Source organism: Myxocyprinus asiaticus, chromosome 48 (assembly GCF_019703515.2).
Source record: "Myxocyprinus asiaticus isolate MX2 ecotype Aquarium Trade chromosome 48, UBuf_Myxa_2, whole genome shotgun sequence".
Lineage (NCBI taxonomy): Eukaryota > Metazoa > Chordata > Actinopteri > Cypriniformes > Catostomidae > Myxocyprinus > Myxocyprinus asiaticus.
In genome coordinates, this window is record NC_059391.1 from 9,502,413 (window position 1) to 9,519,443 (window position 17,031).

Below are 17,031 nucleotides of genomic sequence, written 5' to 3' on the forward strand. Positions count from 1 at the left end.
AAAGAATGTGATCCAGAATCAATGTGGGAAATATGTCTTAACACTAGCCCCAGGGTTTATAGTCAGTTTAATTAAAGTAATGTCAAAAAAATTGGTCCTTGAATATGGAACGGTCAAAGTGACAAATACAGCAGTCAGATGACTCATTTTAGGGCTCTCAATATTTACTTAGAACATCTTAACTTTGTTAATCAGCAGACTCATTGCAAATCTAGTGGGCCAATGCCCACAGCCTCCCTTAAGACATGGCCATGCTAAAAGTAATTTGATCCTTAAGCCACACTTAAAAATCTATGAATGTCATTAGATTTTACAACACAATATATATTAAAAAACAAAATACAATAAATTAAAACATACGTGAACCCATTAACTACAATAGTGTGAGATGTGCCTTTAATTATATATACAGTATTTGTGCAGAGCCCATCAGTATTGCATGTCCATGACACACAAAAAGAGATAGAATAGAGTGTAATTTAAATAGGCCACAGATCATTCATCACAATGCACGTCCAACTTCATTCAAGAAAATCCACAATGTCTGTACGTGACAACAACCCTGGAACTCACAGGTGGGCTTCTGTTTAAGTGTTGCATATGATGTAATAGCAAATTTATAACATTTAAGGGCAAGACAAGTCATGATTGTATTAAATCGGTTTTAAAGCAATGCAACACAGCAGCTCGATACAACAGAAAAAAAAAAACTCGCTACTCACTAACGTAATTACCATGCAAGTGAGACAGCTTACTATAGTAGCATCTCGTATTGCAGTAAACTCAACATGATTATGGGAAAAATGCAACATGATTTTCATTATCTGTAGTTTTATTCACCATTAACAATAACTTTTAACTATTTTTTATTAGTTAAACATAGTTAGGGCCTGAGGTAGTAGACAAGTTAACTAAATCACAAGGAATACAGATAAAGTAAAATAAAAGAAATCAATAAAAAAATAATAAATGTTACTAAATACTGCAATTAACACTATTACATTGAGGTTATTTTATGTCCAAACAAAAAAAACTCTAAATGCTTGTATGAACAAAATAGGCTGAATTTAGTGTACTTCTGCTGTAAGTGGCAAAGCACAAATTACTCAAAACTGATTTTTTTTTTATTTTTAATTTTTATTTAGAACAAAATACTGATGTAATGCAGACAGTGTCCCACAATAGTTACGTACACCAAACCATGAAATCATTACATCAACCATGACAGAATCTTTCCCACACATACCTTTGCAGATATGAAGCCAAACAGCTTGTAGTTTCAAGACCTCAATGAGGCATATGCTGCAATTTTCACCAAGACCCACCAAATGTCCACAGCTATGAAGATCCCAAATGCCTTCTACTAGACAAAACAATGACATTATAATGACATTGCACCATGTTACAATTTGCATGTTATTGTATTATTCCTGATGTTGCAGCACAGCTTGTTTTGCAAATTTTATTTTTTTATTTTTTTATTTTTTACTTGCACAATATCACTTACACTTTCATTGAAGAGGTGATGATCCTTAGCAGTACCTGTATGGAGAGTTTCAGACTGTGAATTCAGGGCCCTTCACTGGTAATCTTTGTGTGCTGTGGTCTCGGCTTGTGGGCGCGTACATGTAGCTGCCAGCAAAGGATTGTGCAGTAATAACTCTGAAAGTAAGCTCCTGTATGTGTGTGAGAAGGAAGAAAAGCCTCAGGGATGTGTGGAAAGAAAGGACTATGTTGCATTGAAAGTTGATTTATGCTCGACATGTATAGAATCTAACGTGCTCAATGAGACACTGTCCTTTACACTCTTTTCATTGTGATTAATGAAATAATACCAGATTAAAGAAATATGTGTTTGACTAGAGGCTATATTTGTAGCAGTTAGGATTTACTGCTTGGATTAAATGCTTTATACTTCTGCTTTTGTAGATGTCAATTATCAATGTGTTTCTTCATAAGAATTAGGTTAGTGGATTGTTTCCCAACAAATGGGATAGTGATAACTTTATATGGGACTGAAAAGTTCAGAAGGGGAAGACATATTTATTGAGAACATTCTAGAATGTATGTACTGTAATAAAATTATTATTTTAAGACTATTTGCTGGAAGTGGATATTATTTGTAAGTAAACACCAACATTTTACACCGTGGAAAATGGTCAGTTCGTTGTAAGGAAGTTTTGAAGATTTTCTCTAAAGAGTTTTTATGAGGGTTAAAGGTCTAATGGCGAGCCTGAGGGCAAGAGAAAGTGTGTCGCAGTTTTCCTTTCCAAACTGTCTCCATACCCAGAGAAGGCATCACAAACTCTTCTGGTTGAGTTTGAATTGATTTGGTTTGAGATTAATCTATAATCTAATAATCTTTTTTACAATTCTTCACAGAAGTACAGTATATATGTCACCACTATTAAGATGGCCCTCATTAATGCATGATCAATATCAATTAAGTCTTTTATTCTTAATTACTTTTTTATATCATGATCATTGGAACTTTTATTCATCACTGAGACCTGGCTGAATCCTGGCGAACAAATGGCCCTGGGGGATCTAATGCCGCCAGGCGACTTTTTAAATTCCCCATGGACTTCATGACGAGGAGGTGGCGTTGCCACTGTTTTTAGAAACTCTTTTAAATGCAGGACACTACCTACGGACATTTATTCCAGTTTTGAGGTTCAGTTAATAAAGATTGACAGCTTGGGTCCTGCTTTCTGTGCACTTGTGTACAGACTCCCAGATTTAGTAAGGAATTCATCCAACAATTTTCTGACTTTCTCTCTGGACTGGTGTCTCATGGTGATAGACTCCTGATTCTTGGGGATATTAATATTCACGTATGCTGTCCATCAAAACCTCTGGAATAAATGAATTTATCTCCCTCACTGAGTCTTTAAATTTTGTATGACATGTCACTGGTCCTACTCACAATATGGGTCATACATTAGATCTTGCGTTATCTTATGGTCTTTCTGTATCCAACTTAGAGGTCTTAGATATTAGCATTTCTGAACATTATTCAATAATGTTTGAGTCTGTGTCTATGTGTCCTCTCCCTTCTTTTTCTCAGCCCCTACGTCACTCCTGGTCCATTCACTCGTCTACTGCCAAACATTTTTCAGAATTGTATCTAATGCATTTTACAGATGAAGTCTCAGCTGGACTCGACACTGAATCATTGGTTGAAGCTTTTAATAAATCTTGTACTTTCACTCTTGATAATGTCGCTCCGCTCAAGCCAAGGAGAATTAAGGGTGTTTCACAGCCTTGGTTAAATGACGTCACCCGCACTCTCAGACAAGAGTGTAGAAAAGCTGAGCACAACTGGAAACGAGACAAGCTTCAGGTCTCTTATGACATTATAAAGGAGTGTTTAACTAAGTATCAGAGAGCTGTAAAGGAAGCAAAAGCTAAGTTTTTCTGATAACGCAAATCGACCAAAAGTTTTGTTCAAAACGCCACCCAAGAGACCTGCAGAACATTTTTAAACTTCTTTACTCACAAAATTGAGTAGATTAAAGGTGCGATTGTACCTTCACAATTTGATCAACCACTAATTCCTTCCCCGTCCAGCACCCTGACTCGCTTTGAACCACTTATGTCAGCACAGTTAGCAGATGTTGTCTCTAAAATGAAGTGTTCCAGTTACAAGCTGGATATTCTTTCTCCGTGCCTTCTTAAAGAAGTTTTCACAACTGTCAGTTCCAGTGTGACAGCTATAATTAACAGCTCATTAGCAAGCAGAGTTGTTCCAAGTAGTTTTAAACATGCAATTCTACATCATTTGTTAAAAAAAACTTTTTTTGGATCTGGCAATACACAACAATTACAGACCAATCTCCAAACTGCCTTTTATTTCCAAGATTTTAGATACATTTCAGTCTGGATTCAGACCCTTGCACAGCATTGAATCTGCATTGTTGAAGGTCACTAATGATATTTTTCTCTCCATGGATTCAGGTTCACCTGTCCTCTTAGTTTTATTAGATCTCAGTGCCGCGTTTGACACTATCGACCATAATATTCCTCTCAATTTTCTAGAATATATGGTTGGCATCCAGGGTATAGCCCTCCAGTGGTTTCCTCCTATATAAAAGAAAGGATGTTCTCTGTAAATGTAGGTAATTTTTCTTTACATTGGCTCAATTACAGTGTGGTGTCCCTCCTGGGTCGATTTTAGGACCCTTGTTATTTTCACTGTATATGCTTCCTCTAAGCTCTATTTTTCAGAAGTACAGCATATCTTATCACTGTTATGCTGATGATTCACAATTTTATTTCCCAGTGAGTGTAGACAAGAATTGTTCATCTGAGAACTCCCTAAATTGCTTCAAAGACATCAAACATTGGCTGGCAAACAATTTCTTACAATTAAATGAAAGCAAAACCGAAGATCTGATTTTAGGTTCCTCCACTTCCTCATTACCTGGCCTGGTTGCCCAGTTAGGTCCTCTGTTGTCGAATGTACAAGATCATGTAAGGAGTCTTGGAGTGATTTTAGACTCCTCGTTACATTTCAAAAAGCAGATCAGTGCTGTTGTCAAGGGTAGCTCTTTCCACATGAGATCTATCTCTAAAATAAAACATTTTCTTGGAAATTGTGATCCACTCACTTACTACATCAAGGTTAGACTATTGTAACTCACTGTACATTGGTCTCCCCCAAACTGCGTTATCCCGCTTACAGCTAGTTCAAAACGCGGCAGCTAGGCTTTTAACAGGGTTAAGAAAGAGGGATCACATTTCCACGGTTTTAGCATCTCTACATTGGCTTTCTATGAAATTCAGGGTTGATTTAAAATTCTGATTTTTGTCTATAAGGCACAATCAGGTTTTTAAAGGTGTTCTAAAAATAAAGGTTGACTTGACTTGTATGTAGTCTTGGTACAATTGTACTGAAACAAATGTCACAATGTATGTAATTTTTTTGTTTGTTTCAATGGCTGATAGGTCTTCATACTAACACCTATTGGTTTGAATGTAGCATCATGCATAATGACATTTTTTGGATTAATGCTATTTTAGAAATACCCTATTCACAAGTTTATTTGTCACCCATGATTATCATTACCAAGATAAACAGAGTAGTGTTCAACTGATCATATGATCACCATGAGGGCTGACCAACATCACAGAAACAGCTTTTTCTAGGCCATAGTTGTCAAATGCGGCATTCATTTCTTCAGGTGTAAAACCTTTTTTATTTAAGTGGAAAAATTGCACGTCACACTGATAAAAACTGCATCAGGGCAACAAATCACAGAAATGCGTTTTTAAACCTTTCAAAGGTATTTTTATGATCTCAGAGTCAACAGCTGTGGTGAGCAACTGCATACCAACCAAGCCAACACTCTCATTCCTCTTAAGGGCTCTTCTGGCATCTGTGGACATTTACAGAACAAGACTAAATGCAAATGCCTCAATCAAAATTTAGCATCAAATCTTAACCCTTGAAACTCTGCTGTGTTTAAGGTGCAGCTTGAGTTCTTTAAAGGAAAATATTCTGGGTTGAATACAAGTTAAGAGTACAAGACTCTTCCCTCCTTCTCTTTAAAAAAGCAAAAATCTGGGTTACTATGAGACACTTACAATGGAAGTGAATGGGGGCCAATTTGTGAACATTAAAATACTTACTGTTTCAAAAGTATAGCCACAAGACATAAACAATATGTACACTGGCGGGCAAAAGTTTGGAATAATGTACAGATTTGGCTGTTTCGGAAGGAAATTGGTATTTTAATTCACCAAAGTGACATTTAACTGATCACAAAGTATAGTCAAAGTATTACTGATGTGAAAAACAGCACCATCTTTTTTCAAAAGTCATTTTTGATAAAATCTAGACAGGCCCCATTTCCAGCAGCCATCACTCCAACACCTTATCCTTGAGTAATCATGCTAAATTGCTAATTTGGTGCTAGAAAATCACTTGCCATTATATCAAACACAGTTGAAAGCTATTTGGTTCGTTAAATGAAGCTTAACATTGTCTTTGTGTTTATTTTTGAGTTGCCACAGTATGCCATAGACTGGCGTGTCTTAAGGTCAATATTAGATCAAAAATGGCAAAAAAAGAAACAGCTTTCTCTAGAAACTCATCAGTCAATCATTGTTTTGAGGAATGAAGGCTATACAATGCTTGAAATTGCCAAAAAACTGAAGATTTCATACAAAGGTATACACTACAGTCTTCAAAGACAAAGGACAACTGGCTCTAACAAGGACAGAAAGAGATGTGGAAGGTCAGATGTACAACTAAACAAGAGGATAAGTACATCAGAGTCTCTAGTTTGAGAAATAGACGCCTCACATGTCCTCAGCTGACAGCTTCATTGAATTCTACCCGCTCAACACCAGTTTCATGTACAACAGTAAAGAGAAGACTCAGGGGTGCAGGCCTTATCAGAAGAATTGCAAGAAAAAGCCACTTTTGAAACAGAAAATCAAAAAGAAAAGGTTAGAGTGGGCAAAGAAACACAGACATTGGACAACAGATAATTGGAAAAGAGTGTTATGGATCTTAACCCCATTGAGCTTTTGTGGGATCAGCTAGACTGTAAGGTGCGTGAGAAGTGTCCGACAAGACAGCCACATCTATGGCAAGTGCTACAGGAAGCGTGGGGTGAAATGTCACCTGAGTATCTGGACAAACTGACAGCTAGAATGCCAAGGATCTGCAAATCTGTCATTGCATTTTTTGATGAGAACTCTTTGAAGTAGTTTAAGAAGTTCTGAATTTTTTTTTTTTTTCAAATTGTAATAGTAATTTTTCACGTTATTAATGTCCTGACAATATATTGTAATCAGTTGAATGCCACTTTGGTGAATAAAAGTACCAGTTTCTTTCCATAAAGCAAAATCTGTACATTATTCCAAATGTTTGGCCGCCAGTGTATGTTAACTTGATTTTAGTGTTACAAAATCACTTACTAACCTTTTCTGTGTAAAGTTATAGCCAGTTTTTATATTTTGTTCTGTAAGACTGTCACAAAACTGTCTGCATCACTTCCGGGAAAGTCAAAGTACTCTGCGAGAACCAACGTCATAAAACTCTCACACAGAGGAGCATATCCACCTGAGAAAACACACCCCACTGATTGGGGACCATAAAACGCAAATCACACTCACATCTGCTCTCTCTCTCTCACCTCAGGTCACTTTAAGGACACTAAAAACTAAGTTATGACTTATCCTGTTCTGTAATGTAAAAGGTTTTTTGATCATACATGTTTGGTATCATTCAAGAGGTAACAGTGTAACTGGTAAAACGGTCTCATTCCCTTTCAGTGAAGTCAAATCGCAAGTAAGATTTAAGAACTTAGTAAAATACTGTATTCTCTCCGGGGCATGCCCCTCCCAAGTCTCACACAGAGACCAGATGCTGTATGCAGATTAAGATCATTCTTTGTAAACATCAAACAACCTACTCAATCAAAGGTCGACTTACAACTCCCTAAATTGTAAACCAAATCCTAAATAACATCAGACATACACATCTGAAACAACAATAGAATCGTTTGGTACTTAAGGAAGGGTGGCAGAGGAGCTCGGGGAATCTGTGAGCCAGATCTCCCATGCTTTGCCGTTTGCATGTAGTTTTTCTCTACCAGGTAATTCTTATTATTGATAAATGTTTGAAGGAATCTGTAAGCAGATCTCCCATGCTGTACCGCTGCATGTAGTTTATATTTATCAAAGTCTCTCTGTAGCCAGAAGATCCACACAGTAAACATTGTGCGTAGTTTTTTCTCTACCAGGTAATTGCAATTTGTATTTCTTATGTTTGGTAAATGTTTGAATGGAATGCAACTTTAATTATATTATTATGCTTGGTTCACTGATACCTCTGAGTTTGATTTATTATTTTAATTGGATTGTTTGAATGTATTACTATTACCTGGTAAATAAATTGTTATTATGATTCATTCTGAAGGACTGTTTTCTATTTCTTATTGACTACAAATCTATGGTCAGAGTTGGCTTAATTAAGCTACTTTAGAAGTAACCCATTAGTTAAGTATGTACTAAAAGGTTAAATGGCGAACCGAGAATCTACAATATGACTTAGCCAAGTAGAATTAAACGGAAATACTAAAGGCAGGACCGAGAATCTGTAAAACAGAACTTAATTGACTGGGGTTAAACGGCAAACCAAGAATCTATAATAAAACTTAGCCAAGTGGAATTAAACGGGAATACTAAGAGTAGGACCGAGAATCTGTAAAACAGAACTTAATTGACTGGGGCTAAACGGTGAGTCGAGAATCTATATGAACTTAGCCAAATAAGACTAAACGGATAAAGCCGAGAACCTATAAGGACTTAGTCTAAAACTTACTAATATCTGAAACTGATGAATTTGTAGTTAAATGACCTGTGTCCGGCAGGTACAGGACCCAAATAACATTGAAATAACAAATGCAGTCTAGAAGAGAGAATTACTCAAATTCAGAGCATAGATACATCAACGAGGTTTTTCATAATTGGAGTCAGATGAAATAAAGAAAATAATTAATGATAAGATTAATAAAACATGGAACTCAAATCAAATAATCAAAGTATTATTTAATGTCGCGCACGATAAAACAGAACTCGCAGGAGACCTTCAGCCACGCCATTGGATACCGTCCTTGGACCAGTGGGTGACTTTCCCCTTACAGTTGCCATGATGATGTAATGTCAACAAACCCTAAAATCCTAAAATGACTGCAAAAATGATGATTTAAACAACTATACAGCTAAAAATAAAATAAAAAAATAAAAATCATGAGTTTAACAGAAGAATTAATGTAAGTGCTTTTATAAAATTATAAACTTCACATAATCTGCATTTAAACCCTCTAAAAATTGGCTCCATTCACTTCCATTATAAGTGCCTAACTGTAGCCTCCATTTTGGCTTTTTTTTTTAAAGAAAAGGAGGGACGAGTCAAAATAAATTTTTGTGGTAATCAATATTATACCACAAATGGTCATGATTGAGATTAACTTGTATTGAACCTCGAATATTCCTTTAAGTACATTCAGATAAATGTTAAATTATTAATTCAAACAAGTCTCCCAATAGTCACCATATTTGTTTTATTTTATTTTATTTATTTTTTTATCAATTGCTTTCAAGCCTTTTTCACATTCACAGATTCTGGCATAAAGGTTTCAAATCCCTCTGGTAGCTTTTTATTGAACCCAACAACAAAATTTTAAAGTTGCTGTCAATGCTAATGCTAAGAGTGCAAACCTATTTCTTATTTTTACAAACAAAATCTGAGAAACAAAACTTTGCTTTAAGAACATTAGTACCACATTCAGTCATGGATACAAGGCAATAACCTTAGAAAAAGTTTAACTGGTTAGAATCTGGTCATATCTCTGCTGTTGTCATAGAGATGCTCCTCTAGAAAAGTCAGAGTTTTGTTCCAGGAGTCCTCCTGAGCTCGACTGTGAGGCACTGTCTCTCCTCCCCAGAGCACCATCACTAAAATACAAACCAATGTCATTTAAACCTTCTGATGTACTTGCCATGTAAAAGCACATTCATTTCAGTTCCACTTTTGCTTTAATGACATGCACTGGAGTAGGCATGGACTCTACAAATTTGTGCAAAACCTGATGGTTCACATTATCCAGAATGATTTGAGAATGTTCCAGATACCATATATATACCAGATTTTCAATGTGGTCTCAAACATTTGTATCCCACTGTATATACTATTTTTATATCCTTTAGATAGATCACCACTGTAACATGTTAACATAAATGTACTTTATGTGGTCAAATCTAAATGAACTGGTTTTATTCAAATAAAATAGTTTATTTAATACAGAATGGTTGAATCTTGGTTCCAACATTAGGGTGGGCAAGTTGTCTCTTCATCAGACTGGGAAAGGGATGTCAGGCTTCTGGGGGAGCACAAGGAAAATCTAGGAGGCCAGTGCACCTCCTAGCCCCCCCTTAGACCCGACCATGTGCGGGGCAGATAATCTGCTATCAAACATGCTCTTTCAAACATTAGACTACAACTTTCACCTTTGGTCTTTGCCTCCAACAACTTGAAGTCAGTGAATCTGGCATGAGGACTGTAGGGCGGTTCGATGAGATGACCTGTCCCAGGATATGAGAGAAGAGTCAGGAGACTACTGTTCCCAGCTTTCTCCATCATCTTCTTCATCTGAGGGATGAGCATACAGACATGTTTTAGTTTGGCTAAATTATTGGTTCTCAACTGGTTTTGCTTCAGGACTCAGATTTAATTTTTTCTCTTCAGTAAGCAACCCTACCAGAACAGCCACAAGACCCATTTTTGGGTCGTGACCCACCAGTTGAGAACCACAGGGCTACATCAATTTAATTAAGACTACATTAATGCACTAAAGCTTAAGATTTTAGCTTGATAAACTGAGTTTTGGTTCTAGACTCACATCTGCTGCAGACTCTGAAGATGGCCAGTTTTGATCGTCCTCGCCAACGATTAATAAAACTGGGCATTTGATCTTACCCATCTGGTACAAACAAAACCAACTGCGTGAATTGTATGGACACGGCTCAAAGGTAAGTGGAGTACAGTAGCACATATTACTATATATATATACATATGCATAATGCATTATGAACAACTGCATAATTTTTCTACACCTCCACTTTCTTGGAAGGGTCATCTGGTATCGGCAGCAACAAATCCCGCCAAATTATTCGCATCTTTTCATCATAACGGATTTTGTCAACATTCCTTTACATCAACATAATGAGGTTATCAGTTAATCATTAACAGAGGTAATGCTTCTTATTTGTAGTTTCATTCTTTTAATGCATCTTAATAATCATAACAGCAATGGGGAAAAAACATTTAGTCTCACTGTTGGAGTGCTGCGTAGACATCTGCCAAAGATCCGTTGCGTGGCATTATGTGACTTCCACTCACACAAACCACACACTTGGGCTGAGAGTTGCATAAAAAAAACAGAACAAATCAAATGTAAATCATATTGCTGAATTGCACTTTAACATCTCCATTTGGATTTTATGAGTTCTGCTCTACTAATGTTACTACTGATAGAAATAAGAAATGGTTGTGTACCTGTATAATCTCTGAGTATGCAGTCATCTTCAGAGTTACAGGGACACCAAATGACATCCCCATCATGGCCACCTTGTCACAACAAACTTTGGGATGTTGTTTTAACACTGAGAAGGCAGTCTGAAAAAGGGATTGACATGCCTTTACAGAGTTTTTTTTTTTTTTTAAATGTTTTACCTAGGACCCATCCAGGCTCTCTCTCAGTCAAACCCCAATATAAATAAGACATTAACTAACATTACATTACAAATGCTTACCAGATCATTAGTTAATGCTCAGTGAAATAGTAAGAAATGTCAGGAATTAACATTTTTTGGGAAATTATATTATATTATATTTTCCCCAGGAACTCTCTGCATTACAATAGACCTATCAAAGTGTTTAGCACTGCATATTCATTAAGTGTTTCCCCTCCGACATCATTAAAAGTGATTAAACTACATTCAGATTGTTATAAATGTCATGGAACTGATGATACATACATTTTCAACTACATCCACATATGAATTTCCAAGAGTTTCTGATTTGTTTCTGATATAATGTTTATTAATGACTTCTAATTAAAGTTATTATAAATTGCTACTATTGCTTTTTCTGTTGTGTTAGACAATCATAATGCATATGTACTTCAATGTAGGTGTTGTCCACATGGTCAAGTTTTCCTGCAGCATTCAGGAACCCAATGTATTCAAGAGCCAGAGAGACATAGCCGTGAGAGGCCAGAAGAGCTGAGCGATATTCAACCCGACCGCCCTGCCCTCCACAGAGGTCAAGCACAGCAGGAAAGGGTCCAGGACCTACATCAGATCAACCACATACTGTACATTTAGAGAGTCCCTTAAGTGTCTCTAGATGTGGATAGAATGCAAAATAATTTAAATGTTCTGTACATGGTTACAGAGTAGGTTGGTTTTAAAGTAAGTGCTTCCCTTGTGTATTTATATATATATATATATATATATATATATATATATATATATATATATATATATATATATATATATATATATAAGAATACTTTTTTTGTTATATTTATTTAAAAATTTTTTTTTGCAGTTTTGAATTGAATCCTTTAAACAATATTTAGCAACATAGCAATATATATATTGAATACATCTAGACTATGGGTAATCAATTATTAAAATAAAATAACTGGGATAAAAAAATAACAATGAACCGATATATTGGCAAGGATGATTAATCGGCTGATATCTGGCTATTTTGAAATCTACCGACAGTGTTTTCAATGCATAATGCACATTTTCCTCAGTTACAATTATAATCTGTATTAGTGATAAACCGATATATCGGCAAGGATGATTAATCACCTGGGATTTGGCTACTTTGAAATCAATTCTAATCTGTACTAATGATAAACCGATATATCGGCAAGGACGATTAATTGACAGATATTTGGCTATTTGTAAATCTACTGACAGCTTATTCAATGCATAATGCACATTTTCCTTAATTACAATTCTAATCTGTACTAGTGATAAACTGATATATCGGCAAGGGTGATGAATTGACAGATATTTGGCTTTTTTAAAATCTACTGACAGCTTTTTCAACGCATAATGCACATTTTCCACTATTACAATTATAATCCATACTAGTGATAAAGAGAAATATCTGCAAGGATGATTATTTGACAGATATTTGGCTATTTGTAAATCTACTGACAGCTTATTCAATGCATAATGCACATTTTCCACAATTACAACTATAATCCATACTAGTGATAAACGGAAATATCTGCAAGGATGATTAATTGCCTCATATTTGGCTATTTTGAAAACTACAAACATCTTATTCAATGCATAATGCACATTTTCCTTAATTACAATTCTAATCTGTACTAGTGATAAACCGATATATCGGCAAGGTCGATTAATTGACATATATTTGGCTTTTTTTTTTTTAAATCTACTGACAGCTTTTTCAATGCATAATGCACATTTTCCACTATTACAACTATAATCCATACAAGTGATAAACAGAAATATCTGCAAGGATGATTAATTGTCACATATTTGGCTATTATGAAAACTACCAACAGCTTATTCAGTGATTACAATTCTAATCTGTACAAGTCTAAACTGTACTAGTAATGTCTCATTTGCTAAATTGTATTTTATACAATTCAACCACTAATCCATACCTGCTGGAATGAAGAGTGTCCCCTTTATCCCGCCTTCAGTGACTTCAACCCTCTGGATTCCAAGGGCCAAATACCAGCGTTCTGCAGTAGTTGATGTGAGGGGTGTGTGATGCTTAAAGCCCTTAGCAAGATGTCCTTCATGCACAGAAACAACCACTTTAACTGGTGTCTCGACATTGTTCTTCCAAAATCTGGGTAAATATAAATCAGAAAGTAAGGTTAAATTAATAGTTCACTCTAATCATAGTTAAATCATAGTTACCACCCTCATGTCATTCCAAACCTGTATGCTATTGTTCTTTTCTGTGAAACACAAATGGAGAAATTTAGAAGAATCTTTACGCACCTTTTTCCAGACAATGTCAAGGACAATTTATAGTGACCACATGTGTCAAGCTCCAAAAAGGATTTAAAAAAAAACACCCTAAAAATGTGATGAAAGTATTCCATACAACATCTGTGCAGCATTCCAAGTCTTCTGAAGCCATAAGGAACAATAGCTTTGTATGAGTAACAAACCGAAGCCATTATTCATGGTTAAAACTATGTAACACAATTTTTGTTCCTGGGTAGTAAGTGTTATTTCCTAATTGCTTATGCCTCAAAAGTATAGAAAATGGCTATTCCCACAAACTTTGCTTTTGTGACCAGGACAGTGATATTTTGAAATGTACCTAATTTGACCGAATTTGTGTCTTGTCGTTCACATAAAGTCAGAAAAAAACAACATATGAATCCAAAATCCTTCTTTATCTGTGGTCTGACGAAGACACCGGCTTTGACCTTTGCCTCAGACAGTTTAGGGAAGAAGTCTTGAAGGTACTTGAAGGCTGCCGACTCCTTATCTAGAGCTCAGACAAATTGTTTCATAAGGCCCAATTTGATGTGCAGTGGTGGCATCAGCACCATCCGGGGGTCCACCAGTGGCTCCCACTTGACGTTGTTCCTCCCCACAGTGAACTCGATCCGCTGTGGCCAGTCCCGCCTGTGGTAGTGCGCCTTGGTGTCCCTGCTGTCCCAAAGGCAAAAATAGCAGGGAAACTTGGTAAAACCATCTTGGAGACCCATCAGTAATGCCACCATTTTCAAGTCTCCTCTGACCTCCCAGCCGTACTCATCATACTTCAAGGCGTCCAGCAAGATCTTGATGCTGTTGTAATCCTCTTTGAGGTACACCAAGTGACCCAGGGGAAGAGACGGGTACTTGTTACCATTATGGACCAGCATGGCTTTGAATATTACTTTAGTGTAAATACATGTCAGTTTGGATTCATATGTTGTTTTTTTCTGACTTTATGTGAATGAAAAGACACAAAATCGCCCGTTTTCTCATTGGAAATAGGTAAATTTCAAAATATCACTGTCCTGGTCACAAAAGCAAAGTTTGTGGGGGAATAATAGCCATTTTCTATACTTATGAGGCATAAGCAATTAGGAAATAACACTTATTACCCAGAAAAAATAAATAAATAAATTGTTACACAGTGTAATATTCCCTTCCAGTGAAGCTCTGATTAAATTTTTTAATGACATTGACACCAAACAGCATTTGTTCTTCTGTGTGTTGTAACCAAGTTTGAATATGCGGGATGAAGAATTTTATTTGTATAGAATAACAACATACATTTTTGTCTGTTCCTCACACAAAGCTATTGCATGACTTATGGACTTGCAAAATCATATGGACAACTTTTATTTTCTTTATTTATTATGAACTGTTTTTGCATAGAAAAGAGTGTGTGAAGATTCTTCAAAAAGTGAGGGCATGAGGGTGAATAAGTATCGACAATACGTTTGGGTGAAATATTCTTCTAAATTAGATTGAGTTCACGCACACCAAAATGGCTGATGCTGAAGCTGACCTCTTTCTCTCTGTGTGTTTATTACCTGCGACCTGGTTTACTTTCAGGAACTGGCCTCATACTCCACAAAAGACCCATGGGTTCAACTCCCTCAAAAGTCCCACCGAGACTTTTATCCCTGGAAACTTCAAGAAAGGTGTCCATAATTCAGCGAATCCACTGGGAATGTCGTTTTGATTACATTACGCAGCAAAAATGCAAGCTTTTACATAACATGTGATTATATTAAGGTGAACAATTCATACCTTTAACAGTTCCAGAGGAATCACTGGTGTAATGGCCAAATGCCTCCCAATCGTCCCCATCATCAGAGTGAATCAATGCGTGAAGAGTGATTTTGGAGTCCGCTTGCAAGTGCTCAACTTGTACCTCAATTTTTTCATCAACCAAACAACCTGAAGGATGAACAGAAAGTAAAGGACTCTGTTCTGTTTGGGCCATTTTATTCCTCTAGAGTGAAAACTTGAGGCGACTCAGATTGAAAACAGGTCGTGGGAAAGGCTTTATAGGATGTTTAAGCTGATAATTGTCCTATAAGGTCCCAGTTCACACAGATAGTTCCTTATTTGGATTTGAAGTTCATGGATAAACATTAAGCCCATAAAAATGTAACAGGTTATTGAAACTGATGATAAAGGACTTATATAGGCCGTTTGACCTAAATGACTCAACATATAAGTTGACTAATTTTAGAAACTAAAAATGTCAGTAGGAACGATGTCACACAAATGTATCATTTGTTCTAAACTTGTATAATATTTACTTGTTAATTAATGATTACTAATTTACTATCATTTATAAAATCAAAAGATAAATAAATTACACTTCAGACCTCTCTGTGTATAATAATACATTTTGGTGTAATCTGTATAATTGGGTAAAAACAAAAAAGTTGTTTTGTTTTTTACCCATTTTATTAGACAGAACCAGTATTTAGGTATTATCATGGAAGAGGGATGTATGAAATTTTCATTGAATATTCTGCCTTGTATTTATGAAAGCAAATGCTTTAAACATTACCTGATTATGTTTCAAAGAGTATTCATAAATTATTGTAACTTATTAAAACAAATACACTTTTAATTTGTAAATTGTAAACAAAGTTTTTTGAAGACTAGGAAGCATACTTCAGACTTATTTAGCTTTTTATGTATTTTTCTGAAATTGTTGTCCTTTTATTTGTGCTTCCTGTTCCAGTGATCACAGATTATCAGTCTGTTTAAACTATAAGAATTGTTCACCCAAAAATACTCTCATCATTTACTCACCCTCATGCCATCCAGATGTGTATGACTTTCTTTCTTCTGATGAACACAAATTAAGATTTTTAGAAGAATATCTCAGCTATGTTGGTCTATTCAATGCAAGCAAATGGTGACAAAAACTTTGAAGCTCCTAAAAGCAAATAAAGGCATCTTAAAAGTTAACCATATGACTCCAGTGGTTTAATCTATGTCTTCAGAAGTGATATGATAGGTGTGGGTGAGAAACAGAACAATAGTTACGTCTTTTTACTATAAATTCGCCTCCCTGTCCTGTAGGTGGCGTTATGCACTGAGAATGTGAATCAACAAAAACAAAAGAAGAAGAACATGAAAGTGAAAGTGGAGATTTATAGTAAAAAAGGGCTTAAATATTGTTGTTTCTCATCCACACCTATCATATTGCTTCAGAAGACATAGATTTAAACACTGGAGTTTTATGGATTACTTTTATGCTGTCTTTATGTTCTTTTTGGGCCTTCAAAGTTTTGGACCCTGTTGACTTGAAGCTGAAGGCTGAGCTGAAATATTCTTCTGAAAATGTTTGTTTGTGTTCAGAAGAAGAAAGAAAGTCATACACATCTGGGATGGCATGAGGGCGAGTAAATGATGAGAGAAATGTCATTTTTGGGTAAACAATTCCTTTGAGTTAATGTTCATGCAAAGACACACCAG

The 17,031-nt window shown here is 35.8% G+C and overlaps 1 protein-coding gene across 1 annotated transcript; it reads right to left on the reverse strand.

The window, feature by feature from the left end:
* Positions 1-9,124: 9,124 nt before the first annotated feature.
* acot19 (acyl-CoA thioesterase 19) lies at positions 9,125-15,546 on the reverse strand. The gene is made up of 10 exons (XM_051692552.1): positions 15,340-15,546; positions 15,120-15,219; positions 13,233-13,423; positions 11,699-11,868; positions 11,072-11,191; positions 10,851-10,933; positions 10,630-10,723; positions 10,416-10,496; positions 10,024-10,165; positions 9,125-9,471 (listed from the first exon to the last, which is right to left on the reverse strand). The coding sequence occupies exons 1-10, from the start codon at positions 15,533-15,535 to the stop codon at positions 9,347-9,349; spliced, it is 1,302 nt and encodes a 433-aa protein (XP_051548512.1). The 5' UTR covers positions 15,536-15,546; the 3' UTR covers positions 9,125-9,346.
* Between the last annotated feature and the right edge of the window lie 1,485 nt (positions 15,547-17,031).

What these genes read in the sequence shown, in the direction of transcription:
- acot19 (XM_051692552.1), bottom strand. Translation starts at nt 15,535, where the DNA reads ATGGCCCAAACAGAACAGAGTCCTTTACTTTCTGTTCATCCTTCAGGT. An exon ending in GACACTCTTCATTCCAGCAG is followed by an intron (nt 11,869 to 13,232) that starts GTATGGATTAGT and finishes GATCTGATGTAG; the next exon opens with GTCCTGGACCCTTTCCTGCT. An exon ending in CTTCAGAGTCTGCAGCAGAT is followed by an intron (nt 10,166 to 10,415) that starts GTGAGTCTAGAA and finishes CTCATCCCTCAG; the next exon opens with ATGAAGAAGATGATGGAGAA.